General features: G+C 46.4%; 2 protein-coding genes across 2 annotated transcripts in view; both read right to left on the reverse strand.

The window, feature by feature from the left end:
- The window catches only part of Smim17 (small integral membrane protein 17), a 44,355-nt gene extending 43,604 nt beyond the window's left edge, over nucleotides 1-751 (reverse strand). The window contains exon 1 of the mRNA XM_032894611.1: nucleotides 434-751. The gene's annotated coding sequence lies outside the window, so the exon portion shown is untranslated. The remainder of the gene's footprint in view (nucleotides 1-433) is intronic.
- A 3,112-nt stretch (nucleotides 752-3,863) lies between these two features.
- Nucleotides 3,864-16,134, reverse strand: Zfp28 (ZFP28 zinc finger protein). Its single transcript, XM_032894587.1, has 7 exons — nucleotides 15,830-16,134; nucleotides 15,142-15,233; nucleotides 9,160-9,286; nucleotides 8,882-8,965; nucleotides 8,171-8,328; nucleotides 6,660-6,774; nucleotides 3,864-5,670 (listed from the first exon to the last, which is right to left on the reverse strand). The coding sequence occupies exons 1-7, from the start codon at nucleotides 16,032-16,034 to the stop codon at nucleotides 3,986-3,988; spliced, it is 2,466 nt and encodes an 821-aa protein (XP_032750478.1). The 5' UTR covers nucleotides 16,035-16,134; the 3' UTR covers nucleotides 3,864-3,985.
- Between the last annotated feature and the right edge of the window lie 2,835 nt (nucleotides 16,135-18,969).

The following is an 18,969-nucleotide window of genomic DNA, read 5'->3' on the forward strand; positions in this document are numbered from 1 at the left end:
GCACTAGAGACCACCGACACCCTCTAACACTTGGCACTCCAAATAACATCTTTCTCAAATCTCAACCTCTCACCTTTTTAGCCAGACCCAAACTATCTCTCATTTTTACCTAAGTAAAAATTGCTTTTAGAGAAGTCCTGAGCTCTGTCTCCTCCAGAAAGGTCAAGCAAGAAATACTTAAACTGCCTGCACACTATCTCTAGATTCTTGAATTTGCCATCTGAGACCACGTATCTGAAGGTGAAAAGGTATCGCCTCAACCACGTATCAGTGTTTCACTCATTCCAGTACACACAGTAGTCCCTGCTGGAACTTGAAAGCAAGCCAGGAGACACATACCCCGCCCACCACGCATCCCGTTTCACACTTTCCCGCCGTCTCCTTCCAGTCAGTCCCACATGCCCACATTCACACAGAACACATGTGTCAGTACCACGGATGCCAGACCACACTTGCGCGGATCAAGACATCGCTCCTGGCAGTTTTCCCAGACCTATCCAACTTCCAGCCCATTTCCACCAAGACTGGTCTGAAGCGTCAGTGACTTCCGGTTTATACCGGAGGTGGGTGAGTTGCCCCTCGCAATGGCACTTGGGATATGTAGTCCTCGCTAGGTGAGTCTAGATCAAGATTTTCACAAGAGAATGACAAGAAGCCTTTCCAGTAGGTCAATTGGTCGCGGCTCTTTTCCCTAGTTGATGTCCTCCGTTTTAGAATACAGTCATTAGTAACCTCTCGGCCTCGTGTTTGGGTCCAGGAGTTCAAGACGAGTGAGATTTAGAAAGCATCAGGGACACAGAAAAAGATAGGATAAAAATATTTGATTTTGATTTGTGTACTTGTGATTTCAATGTGTAACCAATTACATGCTTTAGCTTCCTGACATAACCCACCTTAACCCCGTGTCTACCTGTGTCTACAAGGCTGAACATTCCAAGACTACACATCTTCACCCTATTCAGGACTTTATGTTCAATGACAAAAGAGTGTTTGACACATAGGAGCTTCGGAACAGATAAGGCAGATGTTCGGTGTAATTAAAGCATACTCTTAAAGTCACTACTCGCTGGCCATGGTGACACAAACCTTTAAACCCAGTACTCAGGAGATAAATTGGACAGGCTGATCTCTGAGTTTGAGCCAAGCCTGGCCTACATAGTGAGTTCCAGGACAGCCAGGGCTATGTAGAGCTCCTGTCTCAAAAATAAACAAACATACAAACAAAAGCCATTACAACTATTAATGTAAAGTTGTTAAAATCCATAGCAGCGCCTCTAGTGTTCTTCACTTCTTGTTACTAGGCAAACATGTTGGGTGGAGTGGTTCAAGCCTCCAGATGGCAGCTTCAGTCTCTCCCCTCTCCCTCTCTTGCTGCCTGGCTACCTTTAGCAAAAGAATCGTCAGTCAAAACACTCAAATTAGACTACCTTTATGTAAGCATGGGTCGTTTTGAACACTCAAGGCATACCCCGAGTGTGCAACTATGGTAGCTGATTTCTCCAGCCCCTAAAGGCACAGACACAGTCAGGTGTGTCCCCAACAGTCCATATACCATAAGCCCCAGTGAACTCTAAATTACAGCTTCTTAAGTTGCCTCACTGAATATAAACACTGAAAAAATGCAAACAATAGGCTCCTGAATGTACAACTAAAAATTCAGATTTCAACACGTAATGAGCCTGAGGCTTTTCTGGCAGCAATCTCCAATTTTGCATTACGGCTCCGCTGCAACCTTGGCTGTGTAACTTGTGTACGTTGCTGTGTGGATGTTGCTACACCACACAGTGCCAACAAAGGCTCCCTGGACCACCTTGACTGAGACTTGAATGCTATGAGTTGCAGCATCTATACTACAGATACAAAGCTTGCTGCTCTTAACATAAAATGAGACAGTATTTTCCTCCTGTCATTCCTCAGCATGTATTAAATATCTTTGGATTGGATTGGCATTTTTTTTTAAATTCCTGTTCTGAGTTGTTCTCTTGAGGATCCAGTGCTCTCTTCTGGCTTCTGTGGGTACACAAACACACGTGGTGTGCACACACACACACACACACACACACACACACACACACACACACACCACATATATAAATAAATAAATAAACAGCCAAGCCTGGTGGTACATGCCTTTAATCCCAGTACTTGGGAGGCAGAGGCAGACAGATTTCTGTGAACTCAGAGATAGCCTAGTCTATATAGCAAGTTCCAAGATAGCCAAGGCTAAAAAGAAAGACTCTGCCTCAAAATAAATAAATCAATCAACAAATAAACATCTTTCTAAAAAAAATAATCTTTATGATTTTGCCTAATTATTTCCTGAAGTTGTCCACATACCTTTATGAGACCGTTTTGAAAAGATAATTTATAAACATTTTAATAATACTTCTTCTACATATATTTCTCTTTTATAGGCTTTTATTTCATTTAATAATTTTACCTCTTCATAAATTGCTTTATAAGTTGTATTTTAAATATGTGTTGTATGTGCTTGGGGTACGCATGTGATAGCGCTTGTGTGAAGGTTGGAGGACTCTCCTAGTGAGATTTCTCCTTCTATCACTAGAGCTTCGAGCATCCACCTCAGGTCACCAGATGGCAAGAGAGCCTTTACCGGCTGAGCCACCGCACTGGCCTATTCTTGGGCTTTGTTGTTGGTTGCTTGGCTTGTTTGGTTTTGTTTGGTTTCCGTCAGGGCTTATTACTGCCGTGGGGTTAGAAAGCTCTGTCCATTCCCCTCCATTCTTCAGCTCTGTCTGTGTCTCTATAGGGCCAGACAGTCCCCAGTGCAGCGACTCAATCCTGACACTGTAAGCAAACAGCCAAAGACCATGTGTAAACCAATGACTGGGTGTGGCTCAGTAAAACTCTATTTTCAAAAACAGAACAAACTGTTTTTGCGCAGTTCAGCAGGCATTTTCCATAAAGATTCAGATATCGTCTTTTTTTCCTCTCTGAGTCAAACGGTCTTCATCACAGAACAATTTCCCCTTTGTAGACAGAAGCACCACAAAAAGTATGTAAGTATGTGTCTTCATGCCAATGCTTCACCTTCAGACAGTGAAATGTAAACTTCACATAATTATCATGTTGAAAATATTTGTCCAATTTAAAGCTACATAAAGGTATTTTCAGGAATTTAGATTATGGGCCCTACGAAAAGAGTCGGTGAGACTCTCTGTAAGTCAGTTTGCTGCCTCTACTGTAGATCGGTTTACCCCAGAGCTCATACTCCTTTGCAAGTTTACCAAGAATGCATTCACAAAGCAGTGACTTTTAAATAGATCAAACCCTTCGATTTTCTTTCTTATTTGTTGGTAGTTTTAACTTCATGTATATAAAATCTTGTATTTTCCAATTATTTTGATTCATTTGTTCCAAGTAGCCTACATACACTTATGCTGTCTGTCCTTAAGGATATTGCCAAGTGTACAGGAGAACTTCCTCACTCATTATCCTTACCTTACATTCACGTAGTTCAAATCCACAGCCACAATACCACTCAGCACTGTAGGACCAGCTGTTTCATTTTTATTTGGATAGGGTCTCACTAAGTTGCAGGATCGGCCTTGAATTCATGAACTCTAGCATTGCAGGTAAGCCCACCATACCCCTGGCTTAGAACCAAGTTTTCAAGGAAAAGAAGCCAACCTCATTACCAACCTAGAGAACTTCTTTCCTGTTCTAAACTCTGGTTTCTCCTAATCTTTTTCTACTGCATTGTTTCTATCAGAGCTGATTACAAAAATTTTCCATTTTCAAAAATAAATTTCAAAAGACCCAAGTTTGCTGAATACTTGGTATGGATCAGGCACTGTGCTAAGATAGGCTTTAACCAGTGAATGTAAGTTTTATGTGACCAAATTAATTACATTTACACTCCAAAAATAACCCAACATGGTTGTAACATAAAGGGCTTTTAAGCAACAAAAATGAACAAAGGGGCAGTGAGACGAGTTGTGGTGGAAATGGTGAGGTTTTAAGACTATGACGATGACAGTGAGGATGGATTCCAGACGAACTTGGAGAAGAGATCCACAGGACTCGATGTGGAAGGCAAAGTAGGGTGAGCTGGCGATTCAGAATGAATCCGCTGATGGTGGGTGAAACGTGCAATCTGCCTGAAGGCCCTCCTGCCCTTCCTGCAGTTATACGCTCTCTCTCCGGCATGGACTCTCTTATGTTGGTTGAGGTGTCCAATCTGAATGAAGGTTTTCCTACACTCCTTACATTCATACGGCTTCTTCCCAGAATGAATTCTCTGATGTACACTAAGGGACTGACGATGGCTAAAGGCTTTGCCACATGCACTGCACTCATAAGGTTTCTCTCCTGTGTGACATCTACGATGACAGATAAGGGACGACTTGGTCTTGAATGCCTTCCCACATTCCACACACTCATAAGGTCTCTGGCCAGTGTGAAGTCTCTGATGTTGAGTACAAGATGAGTTGTCACCAAACGCCTTCCCACATTCTAGGCATTTATAGGGCTTCTCTCCGGTATGAACCCTCTGATGTTGAATGAGGTGAGTGGTCTGGCTGAAGGCCTTGCCACATTCCTTACACTCATATGGCTTCTCCCCGGTATGAGTCTTCTGATGTTGTGCAAGGTGAGCCTTCTGAGTAAATGCTTTATTACAAACCTTACATTCATAAGGCTTCTCTCCTGTATGAATTCTCTGATGTGTGGCAAGCTGAGAGCTGATGCTGAAAGACTTCCCACAATCCCCACACTCAAAGGGCTTCTCCCCGGTATGGATCCTCAAATGACTAGCAAGATGTATATTCTGCCTAAATGCTTTCCCACACTCTTTACATTTAAAAGGCTTTTCTCCAGAATGCACTCTCTGATGCTGAGTGAGGGATGCGTGGTGGCTGAAGGCTTTTCTGCAAATCTCACACTCATACGGTTTCTCTCCAGTATGAATCCTTTGGTGCACAGTGAGGGATGAGCCATACCTAAAGGACTTGTGGCACACGTCACACGTGTACGGTTTCTCTCCGGTGTGAATCCGCCTGTGTTGATTGAGTCCTATGTGGTCACTGAAGGCTTTCCCACAGTCAATGCAGTCGAAGGGTTTCTCCCCAGTGTGATAGTACCTCCAGTGACGGACTAGCGAGGTGTTCTGAATGAAAGCTTTGCCACACTCCAGGCACTCATACGGCTTCTTGCCTGTATGGCACCTCTGGTGTCGTGCAAAGGAGGAACCATCACTGAAGGCCTTCCCACACTCATTGCATTTATAGGGCTTCTCTCCAGTATGGATTCTCTGGTGAACAGTAAGGGATGAGCTCTGGGTGAAAGTTTTCTTACATTCATTACATTTGAAAAGTTTTTTTCCTGAATAGATTCTGGTTTCTTTTATGACTGTTGGGTTTGGGAGGGAAGTTTTACCTGAGTCACAATTATGACTTCTCTCTTCTGAACTGTTCAAATGAAACCATCTTCCAGAGTTGAGACACACACCATCTCTCCCCTCTGAGAAGGCTCTGTTCTGGCTCTCAAATGCTGTGTCCTGCCCATTCCTTTCAAACACACACTCAGAATCCTGATCTCCTCTGAAGGCGGAGCACGCACGTTCAGTGCTCCAAGTGCTGCCTGTTACCCTTCCAGCATGTGAGTCCTGCCTTGGAAGCGAATCCTGGGCTTCCTGTACAGACTGCTGGCCTGAAACAGACCAAGAAAACACATCTCCTTTATTACGCACCAAGAGGAAGAGATCTGCTCTGTCTCCTTGCAATATATCCTCTGTCTGCCCTATCCTGCTGGCATAAAGGAGCCATTAGGAATAACACCTTTGTTTCCCTGCAATACCTGAACTTGACACTTGTCTCTGTCTCTGTCTCTGTCTCTGTCTCTCTCTCTCTCTCTCTCTCTCTCACACACACACACACACACATACACACACACACACACAGAGAGAGACAGAGACAGAGACAGAGACAGGGAAACAGAGACAGAGACAGACAGACAGACAGACACAGTTTTTCCTTTCTCCAGTCCTCTGCTGATGCCCAGCAAGTATGCAAAATGAAACCAACAGGTCACTTAACATTTAAAGATGCTCAGGAACCTGAGAGGCTGACAAGCACCAAGCAGTAAGAATAAAAAGAAAACTACAGGGAAATGAGCTGTTAAAAGAAGGCAGAAAGGAAGAGGAGTCACTCTGAAGTCTAAGAGTGTGATTCTCTCTCTAGGATTATGAGACCTGGTAAGTGTGTGATGGTGAGGATTCGCATCCTGATCAGAGCTACAGTGACATCACCACGCCATCTGCATACTCACCTGAGAACAAGTTGGGTGCTAGCTGTCTCTGTACCTGAGGGCTCCTTCTCTTACCCCAATAAAGAGATAAAATGCATTTCAGAAACACCTAAAAACAACAGTGTCTGCTTATTCTCTAGTCACCGTGAAACTGAGTAAGCAGCTTCCTGATTCTGACTGAAAACAACTGTTACTGCAAGAAGAACTAGAACGAGGGAGAAGGATCCCTCAAAGACAGACTTCTCCTGAAGAGGATCCGAGTTTGGTTCTCAGAGCTCATATCAGGCAGTGCACAATCACCTGTAACTGCAGCTCCGGGGATCTAATCTCCACAGGTAGGAAGTAAGGGCTTCTGAAGGTAAGGCTCAGACCTGGGAGGGAGCAGGCCTTACCTAAGAGCCCCAGGTCATCACGGTTCTCCCATGTCGCATTCTTACGGAAATTCTTCTGAGCTGACACAAGCTCTGGAGGACTATCTCTAGCCATATCCGAGTTGGTCTTTGAGCCCTGAAATGGTATGAACATATGTGTGAAATGGGTGGCCAGAGTAGGGTGGAAATGTGTCCATCCACTGGAAGTGGAAGTCTGTGTTACTGGCTGCTAAGCAATTGAGGTTAGATTGGGAATGGCCTTATTTTGTATGTGGGGGTTGGGGGGTGTCACAGAGTGGGGTCCTCTGGGAAAACTCTGCTACCTTCATCAGATCAGCTGTCTGCTTGCATGAGACCAGCAGAGCAACCGTGGGCTGGTGACACTCTCATAGACAGGTAGGGGAAAGTCGCAGGACTCACTTGAGATCCAGCCCCCATCCCAGACACCTGAATGCAGTTCAGCCCTAACTGCACATGGTATCAGGAAGTATACAGGCTGGAGAGGTTTGTTAAAAATGAATTCTATCTCTGCCAGTGTGTAAGAGCTACCATCATAATGGGTGAAGACTTTCTGGTACAGCCACTTTGGGGTCACCCACACTTCTCCCAGTATCTCCTGACCTATGCTCTGGAGTTAAAGCCAGTAAGTGCATTAGTTCCCCTGGATGAACTTTGGTGGAACCATACATTGGTGTGTTGGCTAGTTTTCTGTCAAGTTGGTACAGGCTAGAGTCATTCGAGAAGAGAGAACCTCAGTTGAGGAAATAATCCTACCGGAAAGGCCTACAGGCAAGCCTGTAGGGTATTTTCTTAATTAGTGACTGATGTGGGAAGGCCCAACCCACTGTAACTGGTGTCACCACTAGACCTGTGGTCCAGATATAAGAAGACAGGCTGAACAAGCCATGGGAAGCCAGCCAGTAAGCAGCACTCCTCTATGGCCTCTGCATCAGCCCCTGCCTCTAGGTTCCTTGCCTTGTTTGAGTTTCCACCCTGACTTCCCTGGACAATGGTCTACAAGCCGTTATATGAAATAAAACCTTTGTCCCCAGGTTGCTTTTGGTCATGATGGTCTATCAGAGCGACAGAAACCTAACTAAGACGTTTGGTCATTAGGACTTTATGAGGAGGGGTAGATGTCCTCATCTTCTCAGGGAAGGAATTCTCCCAGCAGAGAGGAATAGGAGGGACCACCGAGATCCTGCTCACAGTTTTCAGACATTCGCTCTAAATCACATCAGACACATGAATAGCATGTTTGTGATTCATCCCACCCCCACACTCTTGCTCTATGATTCGAGGAACTGCCATAACTCTCTCCTCCTCCATCTCTTGTGGAGAGGATTGTGTTCAAGTGGAAATTTCTCTACTCTCCAAGGAGTCATAAATGCTGCCCGAAGTTTACCCCCAACTTACCCTCTGTGTCTCAAACATTAGCCTCTGACTTGTAGCATACATATAAATACACACGGGTATACTCACCTAAACCTAAACACACACAGGTACACACACATAAACACATAGCAACTCACCCTCTGTGCCTTGAACCCAGCACCTCCATCCCAGGATGCCCCTGACATGTAGCACGTGGGTCTACGGTGCAGGAGCCGTCTTCTTAGCACTGCCTGGGATGTTTCTTCACTTAAGTCCTTTGGAGGGAGCTCCTTGGTCTCCTGCACAGCCTTCAAGTCTAAAAGAAATTAACAAAGCAAACAGCTCTTTTATGTGTTGTGTGGGGATGGGGGTGCGCACATGGTGCACAGACATGCATGCCCGCAAAATACCCAAACACGCAAGATAATTCTTAAAGAAAGGCTAGAGAGATGGCTTGCTGCTCTTCCAGATGGCCTGAGTTCGATTCCCAACACCTGAATGGCGGCTCACAACTGTAACTCCAATTCCAGAAGATCTACTGTCCTCTTCTACCCTTTGCAGGCACCAGGCATGCATATGCTGCCGTGCCCAGACACATGCACAGGTAAAGCACCCACATACACAAAACTAAGTCATACAGACACATCATAGATAGATAGATAGATAGATAGATAGATAGATAGATAGATAGATAGATAACAAAGATGATTCTATAAGACTGGGAGGCAAAGGAGGCATGCGGAGAAAAGTAAATTGTCTACAGAGGGCCTGAGGCCATGCTGCAGAGCAGAGAGAGGATGGAGCAATTCTGAGTCTGAGGGAATAAGCTGGGCCAGCAGCAGCCACACTGTCCACTTCCTCACACTCACCTGTGCACCGGCCTCTTCCCATCATCCAGGGGCCCGTGCCTTGTTCCAGCAAGGCAATCATATCTGGCTTAGAAGCACAAAGTCCTAGATCCATAAGAAAAACAGGAAAAAAAGAAAGAAAACCAAGATGTGGTCATGCTGGGGGTTTTGACTTGGAATGCAGTCCCCTTGGCTCGACAAAAGTGGGCCCTGCAGGGACCGTGGAAGAATAAATGGAAGATTCTACTACCTCAGGCATGAATGAGGAAAAAGTAGGGCGGGAGTGGGGATTCCCTCACCCAGGGATGCCAGGTTCCTGTAGTTGTCCAGCATCACCTTCCAGTACAGACTCCTCTGCTCAGAGGTGAGCCATTCCCACTCCTCCTGGGAGAAAACTACAGCCACATCCCCAAATGTCACCAAGCCCTGAAATGACAAAAATGTACTGTTGCTCAGCCAGTGCCCATGATCACAGGTCACCAGAGGGTTCTTAAATAAACTGTGTCCACCCCACCCTGTGTTCAAGTCCCCATCCTAGTCCTTTAGGAGGGAAATGCATTTGGAGAGTGTCTTAGTTAAGGTCACTACTGCTATGATGAAACACCATGACAAGTTGGGAGGAAAGGGTTTATTCAGCTTACACTCCACACTGTAGTCCATAATTGGAGGAAGTCAGACAGAAATTCAAGCAGGACAGGAAACCAGAGTCAGGAGGTGAAGCAGAGGCCATGGAGGGGTACTGCTTACTGGCTTGCTCCTCATGGCTTACTCACTTTTCTTATAGAACCCAGGACCGCCTGCCCAGGGGTGACCCCACCCATGATGAACTGGGCCCCATTGATCAGTAGGTTACAAAATGCCTTACAGGCTTGCAAACAACCTGATCAATGGAGACATTTTCCTGAGGTTCCCTTCCCTCAGATGACTATAGCTTGTGTTAAGTTGACATAAAACAAATCAGCACAGGCATGTAATCACATAAAAATGTCATCAATTTCTAACAATACAGAATGAAAGCTGAGTTCTCCTTGGCACTCCAGGTTCTTAGAGTCTGTCTCAACCTTGTGACACATGTGATCCTGGAACAGCACAAGACCAAGGACCGGGAAAGAATCCAGGACAGGTCATCCCTCAGCAGGGCCTGAGGGATGCTATTGCCTGCCACTTTCACTGGAGGCTCATTAAGAAGAAAACAAGAGCAACCACACACCTCAAGATCCTGTCTCAAAATAAAAGACCAGGAAGAAAGATAGATAAGCCAATCTTTTCAGCCTTCCAATCTGAGTATCTCTCACTGTACCAAACCTGATGACACCAAACCTAATAAATATAATAAAAATCGCGGCACTGACCAATACCTGAGCTCTTCTACTGGAAGGTCTGTATACTACAAAGCAAAGTTCCCACAGAATGTCAGTCTGTGAATAAGACACCACCGTAACTTTAACCTAAAGGCACCTTACTCAATCTTGGAAAAACAGGACCAAATGGCTCTGGTGGTTATCTTTGAGTGAGTGAGTGAGTGAGTGAGTGAGTGAGTGAGTGAGTAAGTGAGCGAGAATGTGTGTGATTGTGAGTTGGTGTGAGTATGTGAGTGTGTGTGTGAGGGGGGTAAGAGTGGGTGTGAGTGTGTGTGTGTGAATGTGTGTGGTGTGGTGTGAGTATGTGAGTGGGGGGGGTAGGAGTGTGTGTGAGTGAGTGTGTGTGTGTGTGAATGTGTGTGAGTCTGAGTTGGTGTGAGTATGTGAGTGTGTGTGTGAGGGGGGTAGAGTGGGTGTGGGTGTGTGTGTGTGATGTGTGTGGTTGGTGTGAGTATGTGAGTGTGGGGGGTAGGGGTGGGTGTGAGTGTGTGTGTGAATGTGTGTGGGGAGTGTGAGTTGGTGTGGTATGTGGGGTGTGTGTGTGGGGGTAGGGGTGTGTGTGGTGTGTGTGTGTGAATGTGTGTGGAGTGTGAGTTAGTGTATGTGAGTGTGTGTGAGGGGGGTGGGAGTGTGTGTGTGTGAATGTGTGTGGTGTGAGTTGGTGTGAGTATGTGAGTGGTGGGGGGTAGGGGTGTGTGTGTGTGTGTGTGAATGTGTGTGGGGTGTGAGTTGGTGAGTGTGGGGTGGGTGGGGGGGGTGTGTGTGTGTGTGTGTGTGTGAATGTGTGTGGTGTGGTGTGTGGTGAGTGGGGGAGTAGGTGTGTGTGTGTGTGAATGTGTGTGAGTGTGAGTTGGTGTGAGTATGTGAGTGAGTGGGGGGTAGGAGTGTGGGTGTGTGTGTGAATGTGTGTGAGTGTGTGTGTGTGTGTGTGTGTGTGTGTGTGTGTGTTGGAATGAACTCAGGGCCTTGTACTTACCTAGCAAACACTTACCTACTTAGCCATCTCCTAGTCCAATGTTAGTAAACCCCTGATAGAGAAATTTCCTTAGCTGGAGAGTGAAAAGAGCTGATGCTGACAGCACTTGGAGAGCTGAGAACTGCTCTGTGAGCCTGAGCAAAGCATGGCCTACCATGCCTGTCTGAGCCATCTAGCCTAAAACAAATGCTTCTTGGCCCTCAACATCCTGCCTGCCATAGTGTCCTGTTACAAAGAACAGAACTGAGTGCCAACAAGAGCAGTCGACACTAACAGACTGCACTAGACAACACTAGAGCAGACTGCACTAACTGGATACAGTGGAAATGACGTGAAGTTGGGGGACGGGGTGGGGTTGGGGGTAAGGAGGCTATCATCAAGGTACATTGATTGCATACCAAGAACTGACAAAGAGTAAGTAAAGATACTCTCTTTCAAAATAGACAAAGAAAGCAAGGAAAATCCTGGTCTCAGACCACTGCTGACCTTTTGTTTTATGTTTTGTATTTTCACACGGTCTCCCAGAGGCTGTCTACAGCGCCCAGTCCTAGAGTCCCAACTTCATGATTCTGGAAGATCAATCTTGTACTTATTATTTTCTCCTTCAGATCCTCTAATACTTTTCAGATTTGCTTTAGTAACCAAACCAAGTCATATTTATGTTTTTAGAAATCTGTATGTTTTTACAAAAATAAGAGAATGAGAAGATGGTGCCTAATTTTGGGGGTAATATGAAAAACCACATTGTGTATGCAGTAATACAGTTTACATGTTAAGTGGAACCACAATAGAATGATTTTATAGTTTTTAAACAAAATTTTTTTAAAAGGGAAAATCTTCAGGTTACAAAACTCATCCTAAAGGTGTTTTTTTTTAAATCACTTTTCTAAGTGAGTCAATGGGACAAATATGTTCAGTGTCTCGTTATGCCTGAGTCCTAGAGTGCTTGTGTCTATTTCTCTAGCAATTGTTGCTACTTTGTCACCATCAAGGAGAAGAGAATTGCATGACTCCTGAGGGAAAGAAAAGCAGTAGGGTGTTTTCTCATAGCTGGCAATAATTTGTTTTGACTTTTCTTTTCCTTCTTGAAAAAAACAATCTCGCTCTGATGCCTGGCTTATCTCAAACCCCTAGGCTCAAGGTGCTGCTGGTCCTACTCATCACAGCATCCTGAGTGCCTGAGGCAACAGCCCATGACCGCACACCTTGCCATGCCATCCTTCCTCCCTTTTGATTTTTTTACATTCATTTTCTCCCCTTCATGTGTGTGTATGTGAGTGTGTGTGTGGGGGTGTGTGTGTGTAAGTGTGTGTGTGTGTGTATGTATGAGTGTGTGTGTGGGGGGAGGGATGGGTGGGTGAGTAGGGGTGTGTGTGTGTGTATGGGGGTGTGTGTGTGGGTGTGCGAGGGTGGGGGGTTGGGTGTGGAGGGGGTGAGTGTGGTTTCAAGGAGGGGGTGTGAGTGTGTGTGTGTGTGTTGGGAGTGTGTGTGTGGGGGTGTGTGTGTGTGTGAGTGTGTGTGTGTGTGTGTGTGTGTGTGTGTGTGTGTTGTGTGTGTGTGTGTGTGTGTGTGTGTGTGTGTGTGTGTGTGTGTGTGTGTGTGTGTGTGTGTGTGTGTGTGAGTGTGTGTGTGTGTGTGTGAGTATGTGTGTGTGTGGTGTGTGTGTGTGTGTGTGTGTGTGTGTGTGTGTGTGTGTGTGTGTGTGTGTGGTGTGTGTGTATGTTGTGTGTGTGGGGTGTGTGCGAGGTGTGTGTGTGTGTGTGTGTATGTGGGTGTGTGTGTGTGTGTGTGGATGTTGTGTGTGTGGTGTGTGTGTGGGGTGTGTGTGTGGGGGTGTGTGTGTGTGTGTGTGTGTGTGTGTGTGTGTGTGTGTGTGTGTGTGTGTGTGGGGTGTGTGTGTGTGGGGTGGTGTGTGTGGTGTGTGTGTGGGTGTGGTGTGTGTGTGTGTGTGTGTGTGTGTGTGTGTGTGGTGTATGTGTGTGGTGGTGTGTGTGTATGTGTGTGGTGTGTGTGTGGGGGGTGTGTGGGTGTGTGTGGGGTGTGTGTGTGGGGTGGGTGGGGGGGTGTGTGTGTGGGTGTTGGGTGGTGTGTGTATGTATGAGTGTGTGTGTGTGTGGGTGGGGAGTGTGTGTGTGTGAGTGTGTGTGTGTGTGTGTGTGTGTGTGTGTGTGTGTGTGTGTGTACCCATGCACCTGTGCCTGCAGAGGCTAGAAGTAGGCATCAGATCCCCTGGAGCTACAGGCACAGGCAGCTTTCAGCTGCCTGATTTCCATGTTGAGATCCAAACTCTGGCCCTCTGATACAGCAGTAAGTACTCTTAACCACAGACCTATCTCTCCGGCCCCAATATTTGAGATTTTAAAGGCTCTGATCATGAAATGTGAAGGCAACTTTCCAGACACAAAGAGAATGAAGATGACAGGCAGAAGTCAGAGGTAGTGAGAAACCACGTCTCAGTCATCTATCTGCTCTGTCACTTTCGGGATGGGGCCTTTCTTCAAGGACACCTTGGAGAGTTTTGAGCAAAAGTAGCAAGAGCTGACCTGTGGTGAACTATCTGGCATTCAGAAGAGAAGGGAGTAGAAGCAAATATCACAGAAACACAGTCATGAGATCAACAGTAAACAATAAGGTTAATCCTAGCATTAGGAAGACAGAGGCAAGAAGAGCTCCATGAGTTCAAAGCTGTCCACATAGTGAGCTCCTGGTTAGCCAAGACAACATTGTGAGACCCTGTCTCAAAATTAAAGAAATAAGAGAAAGGGGTACCAGACCCAAGGTAGGGAATCTGGACTCTTACATGCTGCCTTGACTTTCTGTGAACTTTTCTGTTGTAAGCTCCTAGAGATCAAGAAATGTTCTTTAAACTTAAAATCAGTTCCAAAAATCTCATTACATTTATGTGTGTGTGTGTGTGCGTGTGTGTGTGTGTGTGTGTGTGTGTGTGTGTGTGTGTGTGTGTGTGAATGGGTCTACAAGTGCATATGTCAATGTCAGAAGAAAACTTTTCAGGTTCTCTTCCTCCTTCCTGTGGCTCCTGGGGATCAAACTCAGGTTGTCTGGCTTGGAAGCAAGTAGTTTACCTCTGAGCTATACTACCAGCCCAGTCAAAACTGTGGGTGGGGCTAGGTTCACAACCAAAAACTGTGGTGTGTGTGTGTGCGCGCGCATGTGTGTTGTATATGTGTGTCCCTGCCATAACCAGCATGCTGAGCCTCTTTCTTTATTGCTTTGAGACAGGTTTTCTCACTGAATTAGAAGTTGACCTTTTTGGCTAAGCTGACTAGCCAGAGAGCTCTATAAATGGATCTGCCTCTGCCTGGAAATTCCAGTCTATAGGTACATACCTGCCGTCTTACACAGGTACTGGGTATTAAAACTCAGGTCCATCTGCTTCAAGAGCAAGTGCTCTTACCCATTGAGCCTTCTCCTCAACCCACTAAACAAGCCCCAGCCATTATATATTTCTCCTCCCTTGTGAGCATCATAGAAACCAGGTAGGACTGCTACAGTTCTGAACACAGGAATCCTTCTGAAGTAGGATATGGTGGTAAACCCCTCTAATCCCAGCACTTGTAAGAGGCAGGCAGAGCTCTGTGAGTTCAAGGCCAGCCTGGTCTGTATAGTCTACATAGTGAGTTCCAGGGCAGCCAAGGCTATGTAGATAGACCTTATCCAAATCAAAACAAACAAACAAAAATCCTTCTGAAATAAATGGAACAATGAAGGGGATGAGTCATTTCCTCAACCAAGAAAGAATAGCTGGGATGAAAGGGAAGGAGAATCAGTTTGAAGCTATCCCTATAGCCCATCACTCACCAGAATAGGAAGAAGCAGCAACCAGAACAGGTCTCCTTAACTGAAAACTTTTCAGAGAAAATAAACAACACTAAGTGTTGTGAAAGCAAGACTATTTCAGGAAGCAGAGCGGAAACGTGACTCACCTGAGACTTGGCTTTAAGTTTAGTCCCTGTAGGGGCAGCTTCCTCTTTGCGGTTTATCTCCTGGAGGAAGTTGGTATCTCTGGAAAGCAGAGCTGGGGGAAAGGAAGGACTAGACACCAAGTCTACACAAGACTACACCCTGCATGAGCAGAGCGGGACAGTTTTTAAAAGAGAGATGAAATCCCCATATTACACTGTGTGGGAGTAAGGAGAGGGTGGGATGTGGAGTGGGATTGTCTCTCTTTTCTTTTTTGTCTTGCTTGCATGAATACATGTGCACCACGTATGTGCCTGTTGCCCATAAAGTTCAGAGGAGAATGTTATAGCCCCTGTAACTGGAGTTAGGGATGGTTGTGAACCACCATGTGGATACTAGGAACCAAACAAGTACTCGCAATGGCTAAGCCATCTCTTGTCCCACTGAGAGTTTCATTTCTTGAAGCATGGACGTGGAGACAAGTCTAAACTAAGTTGACCCTGGAGATGTCAATGTCCCTCCAGTACCTCTGCCTGACTGCTCTGATTCAAGCTGAGCTTTCAAGGACTGATTCTTAATTAACCATCACAATCAAGAGCACAGAGACACCATCTCCAACACCAGGGCCTCGAGAACCCTCGAACCTTATCCTTCCTTCACACCCAGAATAGATTCATCTTGGTCCACTCAGCGCGGACACATGACACTCACCTTTGTGCGCAGGCCCCGAGGTCACTGCTCCTTGCCTGCCCTGGGAAGCCAGGCTGTTCCTGGAGCGCGGCCTTCCCCGGGCGGGACGCCCGGGAACAGCTGTAGTCCCCGCCGGACCTCCGCCAGGCCAGGGCTTTGTGCAGAGCACGCCGCGCCCCAGGAGGGCCCGGGGTTCGCAGGACCCCATACTGGCCACCCCCCGCATGTCACGCGAGGGGCGCACGCTCTCCTTGCCAGGCTGCAGGCACCCCAAGGCCGCTGCTCAGGGACACACCCCCGGCAACACCCACGCCCGCCACGCCCCGGGCAGCCACGCCCTCGCCCCGCCGAACCGGGACCAGAAGGATCCACCCTCAGACAGTTCGGCCGGAACGCGCCGGAAGTGGACTTTGCTTGAGCGCAAGGCCCGCTGGGAAGTGTAGTCCCCAGCGGAGAAATCTGGTTGAGCCCAGCAGGCTCAGTGGTCTTTGAAAGACCACCTAGGAGAGCCGTGGGACCCTGCCGGAAACATGGGTCCCGCAAAATACAAAACAGTTCCTCAGAGGCTTCTGGGAGTTGAGGTGCAATCGGAGCGTACGTGTGCAGCGGCAGGGCTAGTGGAGCGTGGTTTGAGATCGATTTGAGGGAGGGCAGTTGGAGGATGGTGTGAATTGGGCGGGGGTAATGCCGGGCTTTAGACAAGTCCACAGTGGTTCTGGTTGCAAGTACTTTTCAGTTTGGGATTCAACTGCTGCCATACTTTCAATACTCTCCAGACCACCTCAACTCTAGGGTCTAATGTTCAAAATGCCCCTCTGTAAGTACCACCAAGTCCTAGGTCTGCAGGCTTCCCCCAGGTTTTCTTCTTGGGTGTTCCTTTAAAATATTTATTCTTGCCTTTAATCCCAAAACTCAGGAGTCAGAGGCAGCCGGATCTCTGAATTTGAGGCCAACCTGATCTGCAGAGCGAGTTCTAGGTCAGTCAGGGCTACACAGAGAAACGGGGTGGGGTGGGGTGGGGATACACACACACACACACACACACACACACACACACACACACACACTGTATCTTGATCATCTCCAGCACAAATCTCCTCTCCCAACCACCAGCAACACTTCCACATTCTTGCCCCGCTCCCCAACACTGGATATAGCCAACTAAATCCAGTTAGTGCTGCCTACCAGTACAAGGGTGTGACACTGCCCACTTGAGTGTGGACAATCTACCAAGGGCCACATCCCAAAAGAAAAATGACTCCCTCTCTCCCAGGTGCCTTCAGTTGCCTATAGCTCCTCAGCTAGGTGTGGAGGGGCAAGCCCTTCCTCCACCCATGCTAGAATAGTGATTGACTCGATTTTGTGCTGGTAGTCACAGTTCCTATAAGTTCATGAGTACAACAGTCATGACATGCCCAGAACCATTCCCCAGCTCTCATTGCCATTCTCAGTCTTACACCTTCCTCCTCCGTATAGTAAGATGTTCCCCGACCCTTGAGAAGGTATACATAAATGTCCTGCTTAGGGCTGCGAGCTGCCTGTTTTTGTCATTCAATTATCATCTGAGAGAGTGCCATGTGGCCCTGGCTGTTCTGGAACTCTGTAGACCAGGCTGGCCTCGAACTCAGATCCGCCTGCCTCTGCCTCCAGAAGTGCTAGTTTTACAGGTGTGTGTCATCTCTGCCACCGAGCAAGTGGCATGTTCTTTATATAAAATGTTTGAGACCAGAAGCGTTCATGTTTTTCTGAGTTGGAGATATGTGCATACCATGGTGAAATATTTTAGAAAGGAAACCAAAGTCTAAATATAAAAAGCATCTATGCTTCACAAATACCCCATCAACCTGAAGGAAATGTTACACTAAAAATTTTTAAGCAGAATCAATCTTGCAGGATTGATTGTCGCCTGAAAGATTTTTAAAGGGTTTACCTGTTTCTTTTACGTAAATGAGTGCTCTATCTGTATGTACATCTGCTTGCTAGAAGAGGGCATCAGATCCTAGGAGTGTGAGCCCCCATGTGGTTGCTGGAAATTGAACTCAAGATCTTGGGAAGAGCACACTGCTCTTAACCTCTGAGTCATTTCTCCAGCCCCTGAAAGATTTGCTTTTATTTTATGTGTATGAGTATTTTGTCTTTGTGTATTTATGTGCATTGTGTGCCCACAGTCCTTGTGGAGGCCAGAAAGCAGCATCCCCTGGAAGTCGGGTTGCAGATAGTTATGAGCTGCTAGATTCTGGGACCCAAATCCAAGTCCTCTCTAAAAACAGCAAGTGCTCCTAGCCACTGAGCCATCCCTAGCTCTGGCAATTTGAAAACAAAATTTTAGTTTTCTTATTTTTATTGCAACCTGTTACATGGGATCGGGAGTAGAATTTGCCCCTTGTGATGGCATGTAAGCATTCAGAAAGTTTCAGACTTTGAAGCATTTTAGATTCTAAACAGTCATGTTAAGGATGCTCAACTTGGCCACTAAAAGACTACCTGGGGTTCATTCAGGGATGGAAGGCTGGTTCAACATTCAAAACTCAATTTACCTAATTTACCACAGTTAACAAGCTAAACGAAAATCACACTCAACTCTAGAGTCTTAGAACTGTGGTGTTCAACCTTCCCCAATCTGCAGCTCTTTAATATACAGTTCCTCACGTTGTGGTCCTTTAGTACAGCTCCTCATAGCATGTTGCTACTTCATAACTGTCATTTTGCCACTGTTAGGAATAGAAATGTAAATATCTGATATGCAAGATATCTGATATGCAACTCCTGTGAAAGGGTCTTTCAACCTCCAAAGGGGTCACAACCCACAGGTTGAGAGCTGCTGACTTAGAACCATCTGGAACCATTACCAAGATCCACGAGCCAGGACCCTCTCTAGGAGCCAAACTCCTAGGGGCTGCCCTGACAGAAGCTGGAGTCAGAACTCACAGCTTGTGAAAGAATTTGGAAGAGACTACACACTGCATCTCACCCAAAGCACAAGCAGCTGAAACACATACCCTGGTTTCTCCCCTAACTCCCAGCTTCCAATATTTGTTGTCTCCCAGTGAATTCCTGATACAGAAACCAGTTGGCAAAAGCCTCTGGGAAAAATAGACCTAAACTATAATATGTTATGTGTGGGTGGGTGGGGGACAAGAAAAGGCGAGCATAGAGCATAA

This window comes from Rattus rattus, chromosome 2 (genome assembly GCF_011064425.1).
Source record: "Rattus rattus isolate New Zealand chromosome 2, Rrattus_CSIRO_v1, whole genome shotgun sequence".
In the NCBI taxonomy this organism is placed as follows: Eukaryota; Metazoa; Chordata; class Mammalia; order Rodentia; family Muridae; genus Rattus; species Rattus rattus.

What these genes read in the sequence shown, in the direction of transcription:
- Zfp28 (XM_032894587.1), bottom strand. Translation starts at nt 16,034, where the DNA reads ATGCGGGGGGTGGCCAGTATGGGGTCCTGCGAACCCCGGGCCCTCCTG. An exon ending in GGGAAGAGGCCGGTGCACAG is followed by an intron (nt 8,329 to 8,881) that starts GTGAGTGTGAGG and finishes AATTTCTTTTAG; the next exon opens with ACTTGAAGGCTGTGCAGGAG. An exon ending in CTGGGTTCAAGGCACAGAGG is followed by an intron (nt 6,775 to 8,170) that starts GTGAGTTGCTAT and finishes ATACCATTTCAG; the next exon opens with GGCTCAAAGACCAACTCGGA.